This window comes from Drosophila mojavensis, unplaced genomic scaffold (genome assembly GCF_018153725.1).
Source record: "Drosophila mojavensis isolate 15081-1352.22 unplaced genomic scaffold, ASM1815372v1 contig_74, whole genome shotgun sequence".
Classification (NCBI taxonomy): Eukaryota; Metazoa; Arthropoda; class Insecta; order Diptera; family Drosophilidae; genus Drosophila; species Drosophila mojavensis.
The window spans coordinates 3721463-3736850 of record NW_025318899.1 but is presented as its reverse complement, the minus strand read 5'-3'; the positions used below and the strand labels follow the sequence as shown (position 1 = coordinate 3736850).

The 15388-nt window shown below is 39.9% G+C and overlaps 1 protein-coding gene across 10 annotated transcripts in view; it reads right to left on the bottom strand.

Moving 5' to 3' along the window:
- Positions 1-15388, bottom strand: part of LOC6581344 (band 7 protein AGAP004871) — a 42551-nt gene that overhangs the window by 12578 nt on the left and 14585 nt on the right. For 4 of the 10 annotated variants that reach the window (XM_044009531.1, XM_044009532.1, XM_044009533.1 and 1 more), the window contains 2 exons: positions 1782-1817; positions 902-1011 (listed from right to left, as the gene is read on the bottom strand). In XM_044009531.1, the coding sequence (XP_043865466.1) occupies positions 902-1011; positions 1782-1817 (146 nt within the window). Of the gene's footprint in view, positions 1-901; positions 1012-1781; positions 1818-4860; positions 5875-13753; positions 14082-15388 lie in introns of those variants that run through there. The other 6 variants (XM_032731918.2, XM_032731919.2, XM_032731917.2 and 3 more) reach the window with 5 other exon arrangements.

The following is a 15388-nucleotide window of genomic DNA, read 5'->3' as shown; positions in this document are numbered from 1 at the left end:
TCCGAGTCAAGTGAGAGACGGAAGATGCTTTAATTGCATTATCATAAGCTAGTTATTTCAGTGAAAATCTAGTTTTTTTTCGGACTCTTCGGGCTGTCTGTGTGTTGGCCATCGATTAGTCAGTTAGCAAATGGTTTCTGTTCTGGCTAATGGTAATGCATTATACATAAGTAATTTACTTAAATGGTCAGTTAGACAGTTGAGCTCATCAGTTAGTCAATCTCTTAGTTGGTCAATTATTTTCGGAATCACTGAGTTTTCATATCAATCAATCGGGACTTTTTTATGTTAATCAAGCAGTCAGGCAATCAGTATGTCTTTTGATTAATTAGTAAGCTAATAGTTAGCCAATCGCTCAATCTATTAGCAAGCTTTTTTCTGGCTATCAGTCAGTCAGTCAGTCGGTCAATCACTCAGTCATTTAGTAAGTCAACGATTAAAAATCAGTCAATCAAAAAGTTTTTGAGTCAATCTTTAAATATATCCAATATCATATTATTATGCAATTAGTCAATCACTCAATATGAGAGTTAGTCAATCAAACAATCTATCAGTGGTCAGTCTGTCATTTAGTCCCTGATACTGTATCACAGGGCAGGTCAGTTCATCAATAAGTCGTATGATAAGCCAGTTAGCCAGAGAGTCAGCCAGTCATATCTTAATAGTTTCAATGAGTAAAGCCTTTAGTCATTTAATCGCACACTTAGTCAATCCATCAATCATTCAAAACCAGCTATAATCCTCAAGTCCATTCGTGCGTCAGTCAGTCACTCGCTAAGCCCTGGCTCATTGCCATTGCAGTCACGTCCTTTCACTTTGCATATACACATATATATATATTTAAATTGTGACCCACTGCAATTTGAATAGAGAGTTGCATTTGATTGACAATGGGGCTTACCTTGAAGCAGACGAACAGGCTGAAGGGCAGCGTCATTATCACTAGTGCCACGGATAGAAATATGAGCAATTTGCCGCATGTTGATGCCTTGTCGCTGATTTCCTCGTCCGCTGCAGAGAAAAGGAGAAATTATAGCGCAAAATGGAAGCAACACAGCGAAAATGCTGCAAAGTTCAAATCGAGTTAACAAACACGCACAGAAAAAAAGAACTCAAAACATGTATATATATTTATATTCTTATATAGCTGTATATATCTCGCGACGACGCTAAAAAATGTCAAATGCCAAATATAAAATTTCCACAAAAAATGTTTAGCCAACGAAAATTCGCAAGTTTCTATTGTTGCCTTCAACAAGTCGAGGCCCCGAGAGAGAGAGAGAGAGAGAGAGATATCAAAAATAGTTTGTTATACATCGGGGTACTTTATCAAAAAAATAAGAATACTAAGAAACTGTAGCATACTTAGGAGCGCGCGACAGTTGTACCATAAAAAAGTTAGAGATAGTAGCAGTAAAAGAAGTTCAAATAACAAATATGTAATAAGGAAATAATCGTAGTTAAAAAGTAGTTAAGCTTTAGTTCTGTGTATTTTTGTATGGTTCTGTCTGTTGGGAATGTGGATAGGGTAATTGATCATTTATATATTTTATTCTTGTTTTTGTCTTCTTCAGTTCTTGGCCAAGCATTGGCATGAGAGAGTTCCACTATTCAAATTCATTGAAAATACTCTTCAAGTATTTCTTTCTTTTTTTGCCAATAAATGAAAAGGTAAAAAATTATACAATTAACATTTAAAATAAAAATAAAAATTCATTCTATTTTTTATTTTTTATTCTGTATTCAATCTTCACTTGCTTTTCCAAATTTGTGCGACTTACAATAGAGAAATCCATGTGAATGTTTTGCTTGTGTATCTGGAAGAATACGATAAATCAAATATATTTGAAAAATTAATAGGACTTGAGGAGTGGGCTGGGGGGGCGCAGGGCGCGAGCGCGGGGCGCGGGTCGTGGGTCGTGGGGCGTGGCATATACTCTTTCAGTTTACTTTTGTCATTTTTGGATTGTTGTCATAATTTTTGATGACGTGTTCGCTGCATGCAAAAGCCACTAATTAGTTAATTGGAACTAAAGCTAAAGCGGCAAAAACAAAAAATCATAAATGTTGCATGCCATGCATTTAAATGCTATTTGCCGCGCATTGCGGCCGTTGCAGTTGCAGTTGCAGTTACAGTTACAGTTTGTCTTGCGGTTTTTGGCTTGCGACTGCGACTGGCAATTAGTGTCGCTTACAATTTTTTTTTTTGTAGTTGCTTTGCTCTTCGCCCGCCTTCCGTTTCGGTTTCAATTACAGTTCATTGAGAACTTGCAACAATGCCAAGCGCTCAGCGTCAAGCAAAGTGTTTTTAACGAGCTCACACACACAAACATACACAAACATACACCCACACAGACACAGGCACAGGCACACAGACATCAAAACCAAAAGCCTGGGTGGCAAAAGCTGCAAATAGCTGAAACTCTGCGCAATGGCAACTTTGATGGGTATTTGTGGGTAACTACCTATAGAAGAGCACGTTAAGCCAACAAGCTGTTAAACATTTTGCCCAAGGACCAACTTGGGCCCGCACGAAACTTTTATTGAAATTGATTTCGAAATAATTGCAATGGCGTTGACGTCGAATTTGAATGTGCGGATGGAAATGCGGATGAGAATGCGGATGCGGATGGAAATGGGAATGGAATGGAATGGGAACGAGGTGTTGGTTGAAAGCTGACAAATGAAGGTCTCTTATTTATGTGTCTGTGTGTGTTTGTGTTTGTGGCTGTGGTAATAGATTTATAGCCAGAGAGCTAAATTTAAAAATAAACCAGCATCAAATTGTAATTAGTTGGAAGGGGAAACAAGTATTATAGATATTAGCCTAGGCCCTTTGCGTTACATTTTTCGCAATCAGTCGAGTTAAGTCAGCTAATGCACTCTGTGAGAGGAAAGACATTAGAGCGCTGTAGCTGTGTAGCGCAGTGTCGAGTAGTTGGCTTACGGTTAAATTAACTTTTAAAACTAGGTTAAATAGGCGCTCGCAATATGTATAGAGTTAAGTAAGAGCTTAGCCAGAGTAAATCAGTTGCAAAAGTGGTAAAGTTTGTAAGCTGGCGGAACAAAATTTACGTTTTGAATTAGTACATTTTTCAAGTAGTGAACGTTACAATTAGTTAGACAATATATACAAAAATACTGTACAATATACATAGGTTTCAATATATGTATGAATATATTAATTGTAAAATTAAACATCTGATTAATGTCTGATATATATTTTATTCAATTTTATATCTGACTGCAGTTGAATATTCATATATTATAATTTTTTATTTTATTTAATTTTTTTTTATATATTGTTAATGTTCATTTTTCATTCATTATTTTTATATATATTTTTTTCTTTACATATCTTACGTTTCTGTCATTTCGAATATTTTTTCCTTTTCATTTTTTTCCACCTATATAAATGCCATTTATATTTCGAGCATCAATTTCTGTACATATTTTTATACTTTTCCATATCTTGCATTTCTCTCTATTCAATTATTTTTCTTCTTTATACCATTTATATTTCGAGCATAAATTTCTGTTCGCATTTTTACGCTTTTCTCCCAGGGCATTAAACATTTTTGTAATAACTTAAAATTTAAGCTATATTTGCTTACTTTTGAATAAATTTGTAACTCATTTGATAAAGATAAGATTGGTTTTTGCGCTTATGATAATTCGTGAATGTAAATGCGTTGCGTTAATACGCGCTGCCAGCCAAAAAACAGCATGTGGTCCATAATTTTTTAATGACCGACCAGCCAGCGGCTGTCAAAGAGACCACCCCCCCTTCCACCGTCTCGACCACATGGTACGCCTTCTTTTCACGCCCCTGCACGCATACGTCATAGCACAGCAGCCCCAGGCAAAAAGCTTTACGTTGAAAATGGGTCACGTTGTTGTTGTTGTTGTATCTGCTGTTATTTTTGTTGTTGCGGCTGATGTTGCTGTTGCTGTTGCCGTTTCTCTTGTTATATACGAGTCTCTCTGTGTGTGTGTGTGTGTGTTTCTTGTCGAGGCACTCTGATTGAATTTTGCATGCAAAATGCGTGCATGCCAAAAAATGTTTTAAGCCTGGCTTTACGGCTGCCAACCCTTTTGTTCAGCCTAATGAAGCGATTAACGTGCATACAAGATGATACATTAGGCTCACACACACAAACACACCCATAAATACTCCGCTCTACATGATTAGCAGCTGGCAGGACTTGGAAAATATATACTTTGTATATGAGAAGTTTCCGTTCAGCTTTTTTCTGATCAGTTGGCAGCGAAATTGCATCAATAAATGATGAGCCTGTTGAGTGAAGTGAGTACAAAACGTTTGCCATTTACGCTAATGAAATTGGCAACAAAAATTGCCATTAAAAATAAATGCGAGGGCGAACCAAAAAAATTCTATGTCTGATCTAACTAAAATATAATAAGTGAAATTAATGGGAAGTGATAAAAAATACTACTAAAATCAAGAGAGAAGGAAAAAACTAAAACATTTATAGAGTTTAGTCTTGCGCTATGCCAAGTTCACCAATTCTTCAGACTACCCTCGTAGAATTTTATGTACATTAAGAATTCATGAAGATATTAAAAAGCAGCGCTTCAAAAATTGTGTAGCATATTTTTAAGGGCAGCCGCGCAACAAGTTCATAAAGAATGTTTTCAACTGAAAAATTAAATATAAAATGAAAGCAAAAAAAAAAAATAAAAATAAAAATGAAAAAAAAAGCCAGCAAGCAGCTTCAATTTCTTTTTGATATATACACAATTAGTTATATCTCTATATATGTATCTGTGTATATATGTTTATTAATATATGTACAGGCATTTCCCAGGCATTTGCACTATGCACTCTTCCTCACTCACCTCGTCGCTGCTCGGCTCTGTGTATGGCCTGCTGCTGATGCGATTGCTGCATCAACGCATGATGGCTATGTGGCAGCGGTAGCTGCTGCTGCTGCTGTTGTTGGATTGGCTGCTGCTGCATTTGCTGCTGTTGCTGCTGCTGCTGCTGCTGCTGCTGTGGTTGCTGTTGGTGGTGTTCGCGTTCTCTTAATTGAGGAGGCTGTTGTTGCTGTTGCAAATGCAACTGCTGCGGCGGCGGCTGCTGCTGCTGCTGCTGCTGCTGTGGCTGCTGGTGATGGTGCTGCATGCTTGGTGTGCCTGTTATGGGCAGCTGGTGGTCCCTGTCGCTTGTCGTTGATGCCGCCTCAACGGTCGCTGTTGGCGCTGGCGCTGGCGGTGCAAATGTGCTGGTGCTGCTGGTGGCCACCACACGGTGCGTCTGCTGTGGATGAAGTGGTCGATGCAGCTGATGATCCCGATGCTCCATATCCATCATCGAGTCGGGCATCAAGCCGCGCTCACAAAACGACGCCAGTGCGACGGTTGTGCGAGGCGTCTAGTGCGTCGCTGGCTCAAACCACGGTGGTGCACGCTGCGCTTAAAATTTGTGTGCTGTGAGTGTGGCTAGCGGGCAGGCAGCGGAACAGTCAACTATTTGGCTACACCAGCCAATTGCATGACCACAGCGAGTGAGATGGAGAGAGAAGGAGAAGAGTACACGCACTTCCACTTTTCCACTTTTCTTTCGCGGCTCATACACTTAAACAAATTGAATTGTATGTATACACATACACACACTCACTCACTCACTCACTCACTCATACACACACTACTCTGGGCTAGTTTCCTAGCTAGCACTCCTTGGCCATCCAGGCTGCGTTCTCATATATATATATATGCATATATATAGTTTTATCTCCGACTTCTGCTGCTTCTTCAATTTGGGCTGTTGCCGCTGCCTCGCTCAGAATCCAACTGAAAGTGTGCTGGCAGCGCGCATCCTTTTTATCCAGGAGCAGAGCTTTGCGTGAGAGTGCAAAAACTTTGTTATCAACAGAGCAGCAGCAGCAGCAGCAGCAGTAGCAGCGCCAGCGGCAGCAGATGAGCATAGTCCGCAGCAGCTGAGCAGCCGTTGAGGAGAGGCAGAGCAAGAGCTGGCTGCCGTTGTTAGGGTAGCGCCATTTCTCATGGCAAATGATCAAAGAGCTTTTCTTTTTTTTTTTTTTTCCTTTTGCTGCGTTGCAGCAGTTGCAATGGCAACAGCAGCCACCGCAGCAGCATCAGCAGCAGTAAGAGCATTAGCAGCAGCAGCCCCTTCCAGCTTTTACCTTTTCCAGCTTGCACTGACCTTGCGCATTGTGCGACACGTTAACATTTTGTTGCCTGGCCTGAACTTCAGGAATAAAGCTTACCTCGCAAGCTTTCGAGTAGGGGAAATGAGTTGAAGAGAGAGTGGAAGTCAGAAACTGAGAGAGAGAGAGACTGAGAGAGAGTCAGAGTTGTTGGTGAGTATTTAGCACAGAGTGTGCTAAAAATTCCTGTGGCTGGGGCTCGACTCGACTCGAATCGAATCGCAGCCGATGTCCGTTTCGTGTGCAGGTGACAAAAATGTATTTATGACACTTGCCGGGACTGTTGCTGCTACTGGTGCTGGTGGTGTTGGTGGTGTTGGTGGTGTTGCTGTTTCTGATTTTCATTGTATTGGCCGCCTGTCAAATACTTGAGCGTCGCTTTTCAATTTGCTCAAAACCCCATTTTGTATTTGTTTACTGGCACGAAACGATATGAGTGCCTGCACCCCAGCTTCATGCGTCTTTCAATTGGAGCGAAAATTCTATCTACTGTGGCTGTAGTAGAGGTAGGGCATGGTTAGGATAGGTTAGGCTAGGCTAGGCTAGGGTAGGGCAGGGTAGTCTAGGGGGACAGACATTCATTCTAATGAACCAGCTCGAACGCTTGTCGAATGCCGTCGCACATTTGGGTCACCAGGCATGGGAGGCTTTACTTTTGAGTCGTCAATTACCATTTACGCTTCATTAAATGCCACGCGCATTCGTTGACTGCTGCCTGCTGCCCGCTGCCTGCTGCCTGCTGCCTTCCTGCCAGCATGCAATAGGGCCAAGTAGCGGGACTCCGAGCTTTCCCTCCGCCCAGCAGCGCCCAGCAGCCCCCGTCGAGCGATGTGTTAAATGTGGCACTACAGTGCGTATGAGTGCTGTTATGTGTGACATTTATGCATACACAATGCCACACTCGACACGCCACTCCACAGACCCTCCTCACTTCCACTCCAAGAGCGCGCAGTTAATTAATCTTTGCCATTTGATTAATGAGCGAATTGATTTGGGCATCACGTGGCTCGTGTCGCTCACAAATCAACAAATACAAAGCAATATAAACAACAACAACAACAATATGCCGTGTTAGTCTACCCAATTTTTTGTTGTGACCCAGGCGCTGTGCTGCTCTCAAGCATTTCAGCCGTATCGACAAGAAGCACGCTCCAGCGCATTCGATTTAAGCTTGTTATTTTATAGACAAACCTATAAAGGAAAACAGGCGCCAAGCGCTTTGCATATCAGAGAAAACATTTGACGTTTACAGCCAAACCGCCATCAAATCAAAATCGTAAGCCACAAAAAAAAAAAAAAGAAACAAAAGCGAAAACCATAAACTGATTTGCTCAGCTCAAAAAGCGAGAGTTGAAGGCTGATGGCGAATGGAAAACGTCGTAAGGCAGCTGCTGCTTGTTAACCGAAAACGAAAACGGAACCAGAAAACCGGACGATGACAATGAGCTGAGGATGACAGAGCCAGCAAAGCAAAGCGCTTGAGAGGTGCTAGAAAGCAAAGCAGAAACGAAAAGGAATGCAAAAGAGAATGAGAAGAAAAATATTATCGTGGGAATCTTGAATATGGAATACCCTAAACAGTTTTGATTGCATAGCAAAGCAGAGCAGAGACATTTAGAGAAAGTCATTATCTCAGTGATGTTTATGTAAATATCTATATAATCTACAAATAACCTTAAATATATATCTTTGTTCTTTAAAAGTGAAACCTAATCTATTTTTGCATGAGTTTTTGTAATAAATTTAAGGCCAAAAGCCTTGTTAGTTTACTATATTTACAAACACTGCGTAAAAATGCAAGTATTTATATAATGGACTCTTAAATATCTCCTGTTATGCCTCAAATATTTCGTGACATAATTACAGAACCCTTTGCTTAGGCACCTATTTAGAGCAGCTGGGTAAAGAAAAAAAGGGACACAAAAAAAGAAAGAGAACAGAAACATTCTCAGTTGAGCAGAGCAAAAATATAATGTGGCTGAAAATGTGAGCCCAAAACCGGATGACGGTTCACATAGGGCCAGGACATTCGAACCGCATGTCCTGCGACGCGCTGTCTCAGTGTGCGAAAATTAGCCAGGCAAATATGTCGCACTTACGCTGCTAGCGGAAGACGGCCAAAATGCCTGCCAGAGATACCAAAAACGGACACGCACACACACACACACACACATACACAGAAACAAACACAATGTCCGGGCACGGCAATTGCCTAGGCTAAAAGTGGGCGGTTTGGGCTCTCTGCTTGGCTTGGCCTGGTCTGCGCCTCGCAATTGTTGACGTTTGCGCTTTTTGCTGTTGGGTCTTTGCGTTGTGCCATGTGACACAAATGCGTCGAATTATTGTCATATGAGGTCACTGTCCCTGTCTCGTCCCACGCAGTGAAAGTTGTACCCAGTTACCCACACACACACACACACACGTAGCATCCATAAACACACACAGCCTCAGCTAGTCTGACACTTTGGCGTTTTTGTTTGTTTGTGCTGTAGGTCTATTATGTAGCTGGAAGTCAAGCAAATGTTCGCTTGAACATTGCCACAACAGCTACGGCAGCAACAACTCGACTAGCAACTTGTGGGCGCTTGTAGCACATTTTGTGGTACATACACTTACACGCACACACACAGTGAGCAGATAACAGAAATTGCTCATACGCCACATAGTCCCCACTCGAAAACCAACTTTTACAACTGTTGCAGTCATGAATAGTTGACTAGCGACTCACGTAACAAACTTCACATTGAAAATACATATAAAAATGGTTAAGGGGTTGCTGTAAATATATGACTAACAGATACCCTGGCGGCAGTTAAGGAAATTCATAAATTTTGCATATATAATAATGCTTATTTTTCTTAAGACTGTATAAAAATCTACCGAGCAGCATTTCCATTCCTCTTGAAAAAAAGTCAACAGTAATACATAAATAGTTTATTTTAGTATCCATCATATTGTCAATACACCCTTTACTGTTACTATTTACAGGGTATATTATCAGTTATTGATAGTTACATATAAGGCAGAAGTCAGACTGCCCAAGCGCCTTCACTTACAATTCTATTAGTTCTTTATCTTTTGGCTGCCTTTTCGGTCCGCCTCTTGGCTGGTCGGTCGCTCGCTCACGCCCATTGCCCTTCGTTCATAAAATATGAAAGCGCAGTGAAATTTATTCAGCTCGACCAACATGAAATATGCGCATTCAGTTTATGAAGCTGATTGGCCCCCAGCGAAATGGACGCTGGCGGCCAAAGTCGGATTGAAAGTTAAAGTTGAAGTTGAATCTGAGGTTGAATTTCAGTTTCAGTTTCAGTTTGAGGCCAGCTCACATGGGGCAAGTGCCACTCACACACACATACACACGACGACACACACACAGATAAGCCCAGCTGCAATCACTGGCTGCTCACTAATTGCGCTGCTCTTAGAGCCGGGCCAGGCATTAATCGTTGTCACGCCCACTGGCCCACGTTGTCCAGCTGCGCATCGAATCAATAATTCATAGCCCTGCACACATTGACGACACGTTTCTTGGCAATAAAATGAAGATGAAAGAAAAACGAAATGAAAAATGAAAAATGAGAAATGAGGAAAATGCTGCAAATGCTCGACAATAATTTAGCGCGTCTGCCAGGTTCTGCTTCTGGTTTCTGTCCAGGACTTGGTATTTGGTGCCTCATCGAGCCACTGCCGCAGTCTTTCCATCGACCTGCTGCCTGGGCCTGAACATGAAATGACTTTATCAAAGCGGACTTCGCTGCTCTCCCAGCTACACTCATTCACTGGCATAGTTACATATAGATACAACTGTACACGCACACACATACATGGAAACGCTTATTCACATATACATATATATGAAATGAATGTCAGGCGCCAACATTGGCAGCAACTGTCGCAAAATTTCCTTTGCACTCATTTTTTTATTTTTTTTTATTTATTTTTTTTTGTAAATACTCTTGCTTGGGATATTTTAGTGAAGGCATTGATTGTGTTTTATAAGATAATTAAAGGAATTAAGTTATATATTCACAGCATCAGTATAAATTTTTAGAAAACATCATAAGAAGTTGTAGATATAATTTGTATAGAGAGAAGATATATGGGATTATTTTAAATTAATATATATATTAATATATATAAATCGAAAATTGCGATAAATCGAAAAAGATTCTATACCCTTAAAGAAATTCATTCTCAATAATTCTCGATAATTTAAATTTCTGTGTAAATCCAAAAAAAAATAAATAAAAAAAAAAAAAAAAAAAAAAAACAAAAAGACTTCCCTGCCGTTTCGAATTATTGGGATTCTACTGTACTTATATATAAGAATCAATCAGTCAATCATTATAAAGATTTCCTTGATTTCCTGAAAGCGCATTCACTATTCGCCTATCCACAGTTCATTTTTCTACTTGTTTTATTTGTTATTTTGTTGTGGGCTATCTTTGTGATTTTTTTTGTTTTTTTTTTGTTTGCTCTTACTTCCGATTATGTCGTGCAGCTCTGTGAGTGTACTTTGATATTGGGACGAGCCATGAAATATTGCTGTAAGTGTATGAATGTTTGTGTCTGTACATATGTGTTGTGTGTATGTCTTTTTGTTTGTATAAGGTTACAATGAAAACTACTGAAAAGTCAATTCATGGCTTTAAAGCTCAGTAATATGCAAAGTAATATTAAAGAAATATTTTAAATTGCTTTCATAATTATTTGCATTATCTTAATGAAGTTGTATAATGTGAATGCTCATCAAGTTGTATATATAAGGCCATTAAGTCAGCTTGAGCTGAATGCATGTATTACAACACAGAGAATTCCCAATTCTCTCGGATGATTAGCCCCTGGGCAACAATTAAGACGCACGCCTATTTGAGCTGCGTAGCTGAGGTGAGCTTTGGGGTCAGTTAATTGGAGCTGTGCGTTAACGCAGCTTTCAGTTGTGAAGGACACGACAGGCAGGATATGTAAAACAGGCTTGTCACACGCGAGTAAACAATTGATTTCACATTACAGAAAAATGACAATCCAAGCAGCAAACAGCAGACAGCAGACAGTAGACGACAGCTGCCAAACAGGCAAATGCTGATAACGTGGCCAACTGGAAAATCAATTAAAGCGCAGGCCAACAAGCATAGCGACTCGTTGGTATATGTTGGGGAGTCGTTGTCTGTGTGTGGTGTTTGTGTGTGTGTGTGGCTGCTTTATGGGTGACTTAATGCGCGTCACTGCCCAGACTAGTCTGTCCTTTAGCTTGCGTCCCCCTTGCCAGGGAAGCAAAACTTAATTATCAGCGTCGGATGTGGCGCTGCATGCAACGGAAATGTGTGTTTGCACACATGCCGCTCTCCCTTCGCCATCCTCCCTCCCACTGGCAGCAGCAACAGCACCACTTGACGCCACCAAACACGCCTCGGCAATTTTAAAACATATTTCACTTGAGTGCACTGCCTTTGCCAGTCCAAGTAAAAATGTCCTCGCAGGGCGGTATGAAAAGAGAAGTGCAGGAAAATGTGAACAATCGGCCAAAAGGTAAATGGAAGCGGGGTAAATGGCAAATGGAAAACGGAAAATGAGAAATGAGAAATGAAACATCAACTGCGACGAACCATAGTAATTAATTTAAAAAGACCTTCGTTGATTTAATGATGCAAAAAATGCGTATAATTCATTAACAATACGAAATGCGCATTCAATTATTTTAAATGCGCAATTTGTAGCTGTAGTAGCATTATATTTAAGTTTCAATGAGACATAAGAAGACCACATCTGATATACGCTTGATGCATATTGATATATATGAAAATGAAACTTGATAAATAACATTTTATATGTACATACAAAAATATTAATTTAAATAAAAATTTACGCTGATATCAGCTATCAGTGAAACAGATTAATTAAATATGTTTCTATTACATATATATATTTATCCTGATATCAGCTTCTACTATACGATAATCTTCATCATTCAACCTCTCTTTCGCTCTTAAAGCTTCGCTATATCTGCTACATACTTGACCTAATAAATTTCAACTACTTGACATATTTGAGAGCTGTTCGACTATGTAACTACTCATACGCAAAATTTGCGCAGCTTATGTACTTCAATTATGTGTACTTCACCTACTTATTTGGCATGCGTTTGCCATACTCATGCCTTGTGATTATGACCCTTGAAACCGCTTATTATCTCCTTTATTAAAGGCAAATAGAGTACAGCTGAACATACAGCTAGACAACAATTGCTCACACGCCAAATTGGCATTAGGCAAAAAATACAAATTTTCATACAGTTGCCGTAATGAATAGTCGAATCCCAAGCAAATCGTTTGAAATTACTCACAAGATATTTTTACCCTAAACTAGTCTCGTTTGTATATCTATATATCAAATACAATACATATTGTATTCACTGGAATAGGAATCGGAATTACTCACAAGATATTTTCACCCTAAGCTAGTCGCTTTTTTACCAACTATACCAACTTCAATACATATTGTATTCACTGGAATAGGAATCTGAATTACTCACAAGATATTTTCACCCTAAACTAGTCGCTTTTTTACATCTATATACCAACTTCAATACACAATAGAAGTGCTCTTGCTGATATAGGATATAGGTCGAACTTATATAATTACTACTCATTACTATTCACTTCTCATGTAGTTTGATAAAACTACTCTCTTTAACGCAGGAATTATGTACTCCAACTTTCCCCCAAAAATTGGTGAGTTTACTTTTGTTTTGTATTCAGCTAACTAAGGGATATGAACTACTCAGAGCTTGTTTACTTGTTTACTCTAAGAAAGGTGACGCCCCTACGTAATTAAACAGTACTCACTTCTACTCACTCTGTTGTAGGTATATAGTTATGAGAGCCGAGTTAGACCTAGATTTTATTGGTTACTATCTCTTGCATATGCTCTAATGCTCATAGAAGCACGACTCACTACTCACTCTGTGGTATATACATAAATATTGTGTACTTACAGTAGTAAGAGTAGTAATTCTGTCTCTGTCAAGCTATAATCTGTCTCTCTTTCACTCTGTCCTAAGTTCTACTACCTCTGTCACGAGTAGCTATAATAATAATACAACTACTATATTTACCTTCTACACACAACTCTACTATAACCCATCACTCTTCCACACACTAATACTCTATCACGCTTCCACACACAACTAGTCTGTTAGGCTCCCACACATAATTACTCTATCTCCCTCCCACTCATAATAACTTTTCTCTCTCACACACATATAAAATCTATCTCTCTATCACTCTCCAACTCAGATAAATAACTAATACGCTCTTTTTAATCAATGAATACTCTCTGCTATCTTTTCTCTGTATCTCTCTCTCTCTCTATATATATATATTTCTCTCTATTTTCTCTCTCGCATAAGTACAAACACAAATTTCATTCAATAGGAAATCTTTCAAATATGATTATTTCACTTTCTTTCCGCATCCAGCAGATATGTATATGATCTTTACTTCTCTCTAGCTCAAAGCTGAACTCTTGGCTAATTGAGTCGGTTTGCATGCACAGCTTACCTCGACTAAAACCAAAGCCTGTCGTCGACCCAGAGGCCGTTGTATCGAGTGCCACGCGACGAGGCGACGCACTTATCTCGCGCTGGCTGCTGTGATTGCTGTTCAGCTGCATTTTGTTGTTATAGTTGCTCGATATGGTGTTGGCACGTTGGCCGTTAGCGGTGCGCTGGTGCTGGTGCTGAAGCTGGTGGTGTGGCATGAATTGTTGCTGTTGCATAGATCGTGCTGCATGCCGCTGCTGGCCAACTGCCGCTGGCATGCTGGCAGCTGTCGACTGCCACAGACTATCCGTGCGGTCCGATATCTTGAGGCCGTTTCCGATTTCAATCTCAATTTCAATTTCAATTTGCAATTGCAATCGTAATTGCAATTGAATGTGCAGATTTTTGTGGTGCAATCAGTGAACAATTTGTGTGTTTAAACATAAATAAATACGTATGTGTGTATCTATGTATTTCTGCTTATAGAGCCAGTGCTAATTGCCACAAGTTGCAGCAACAGAAAGTTGCTCCGAAAACTTTTCGTTTATTTAAGTTGCGCTTTAAGCAACGCTCGAATGCTTTACAAGCCAAGAACTCTATTAAAAACTTTCAGTGCCCCACACAAACTTTGAGTACGAATGCACTCGCAATTTATTTAAATGAGCACAGCAACAAAGGCAATTCCATAAACACAAATGCAACCAGAGCTGGGAATTCTAGTTCGGTTTTGTTAATCTGTCGTTGCAGGCAGCGTTCGTAAGGTTCAGTAAAACAGTTATTGCAGCATGAAATGAACGATTTATGGGTCACAATCGTTGCAGTTTATGCAATTAGTTTAATCAATAGCTAAACAAGTCCTCAATTCATTAACTTTTGCATTTCAATTGAATTGAGAGCATAGAAATCACTGAATAGCCTCATTGGCTCATTTGAATAACTCCCTCTATGCGAGCCTATGCTGTACCATTAAACACAACTCTAATTAAAGCCCACAACAGTTTCGCTTACTCAGAATCGCCTGACTGCTGCGGCTGTTCGTGCTCATGTGCAGGCAAAAAACCAGGCTGAAACTAATTTAAACAAAATTAAATTGTAGGCTGCCGAGCGTCGAAGTTTCGTTCACTTTGTTTTCATATGAATATTTTGTTTTTGTTTTTAATTAAATTTTGTATTTTCCTTTTATTTTAATTTAATTTTATTTTATTTATTTTATTTTTTTTAAGTTTATTTAATGCACTTGAAAGCGTTTGCTTTGTTGCCGCTGCAGCGTTCGCCGTGCGCTGACCACCAGCTTTGTTTATAGACGAGTCCCAACTGAACTGAACTCTAGTGTTATTTAATTTATTTATTGCCTACATAGGTAGGGTGCCGAGTAGCCCTCAAATAGCCCCATGCTCAAACATTGCATGTCCTGCTCAGGTTTTGCGTAATGTGCAGTGCGCTCTGTCCGCTCGTTGGTCACGTACAATGGCTGAACGAACGAAGGGTTGGGGAGTGGGACGGAGGGGGGGGGCCTCCTGGTACTTTGATGAACGACCAATTTGCGGAATTGGACAGCTATGGACATGTTAATAGCTCGAATGCATAGAACGTTTCCCTTGCGAAGATTTGGCTGCACGCGCGGCCATATGTTTTGAGCTCAAGGATGCAGGAT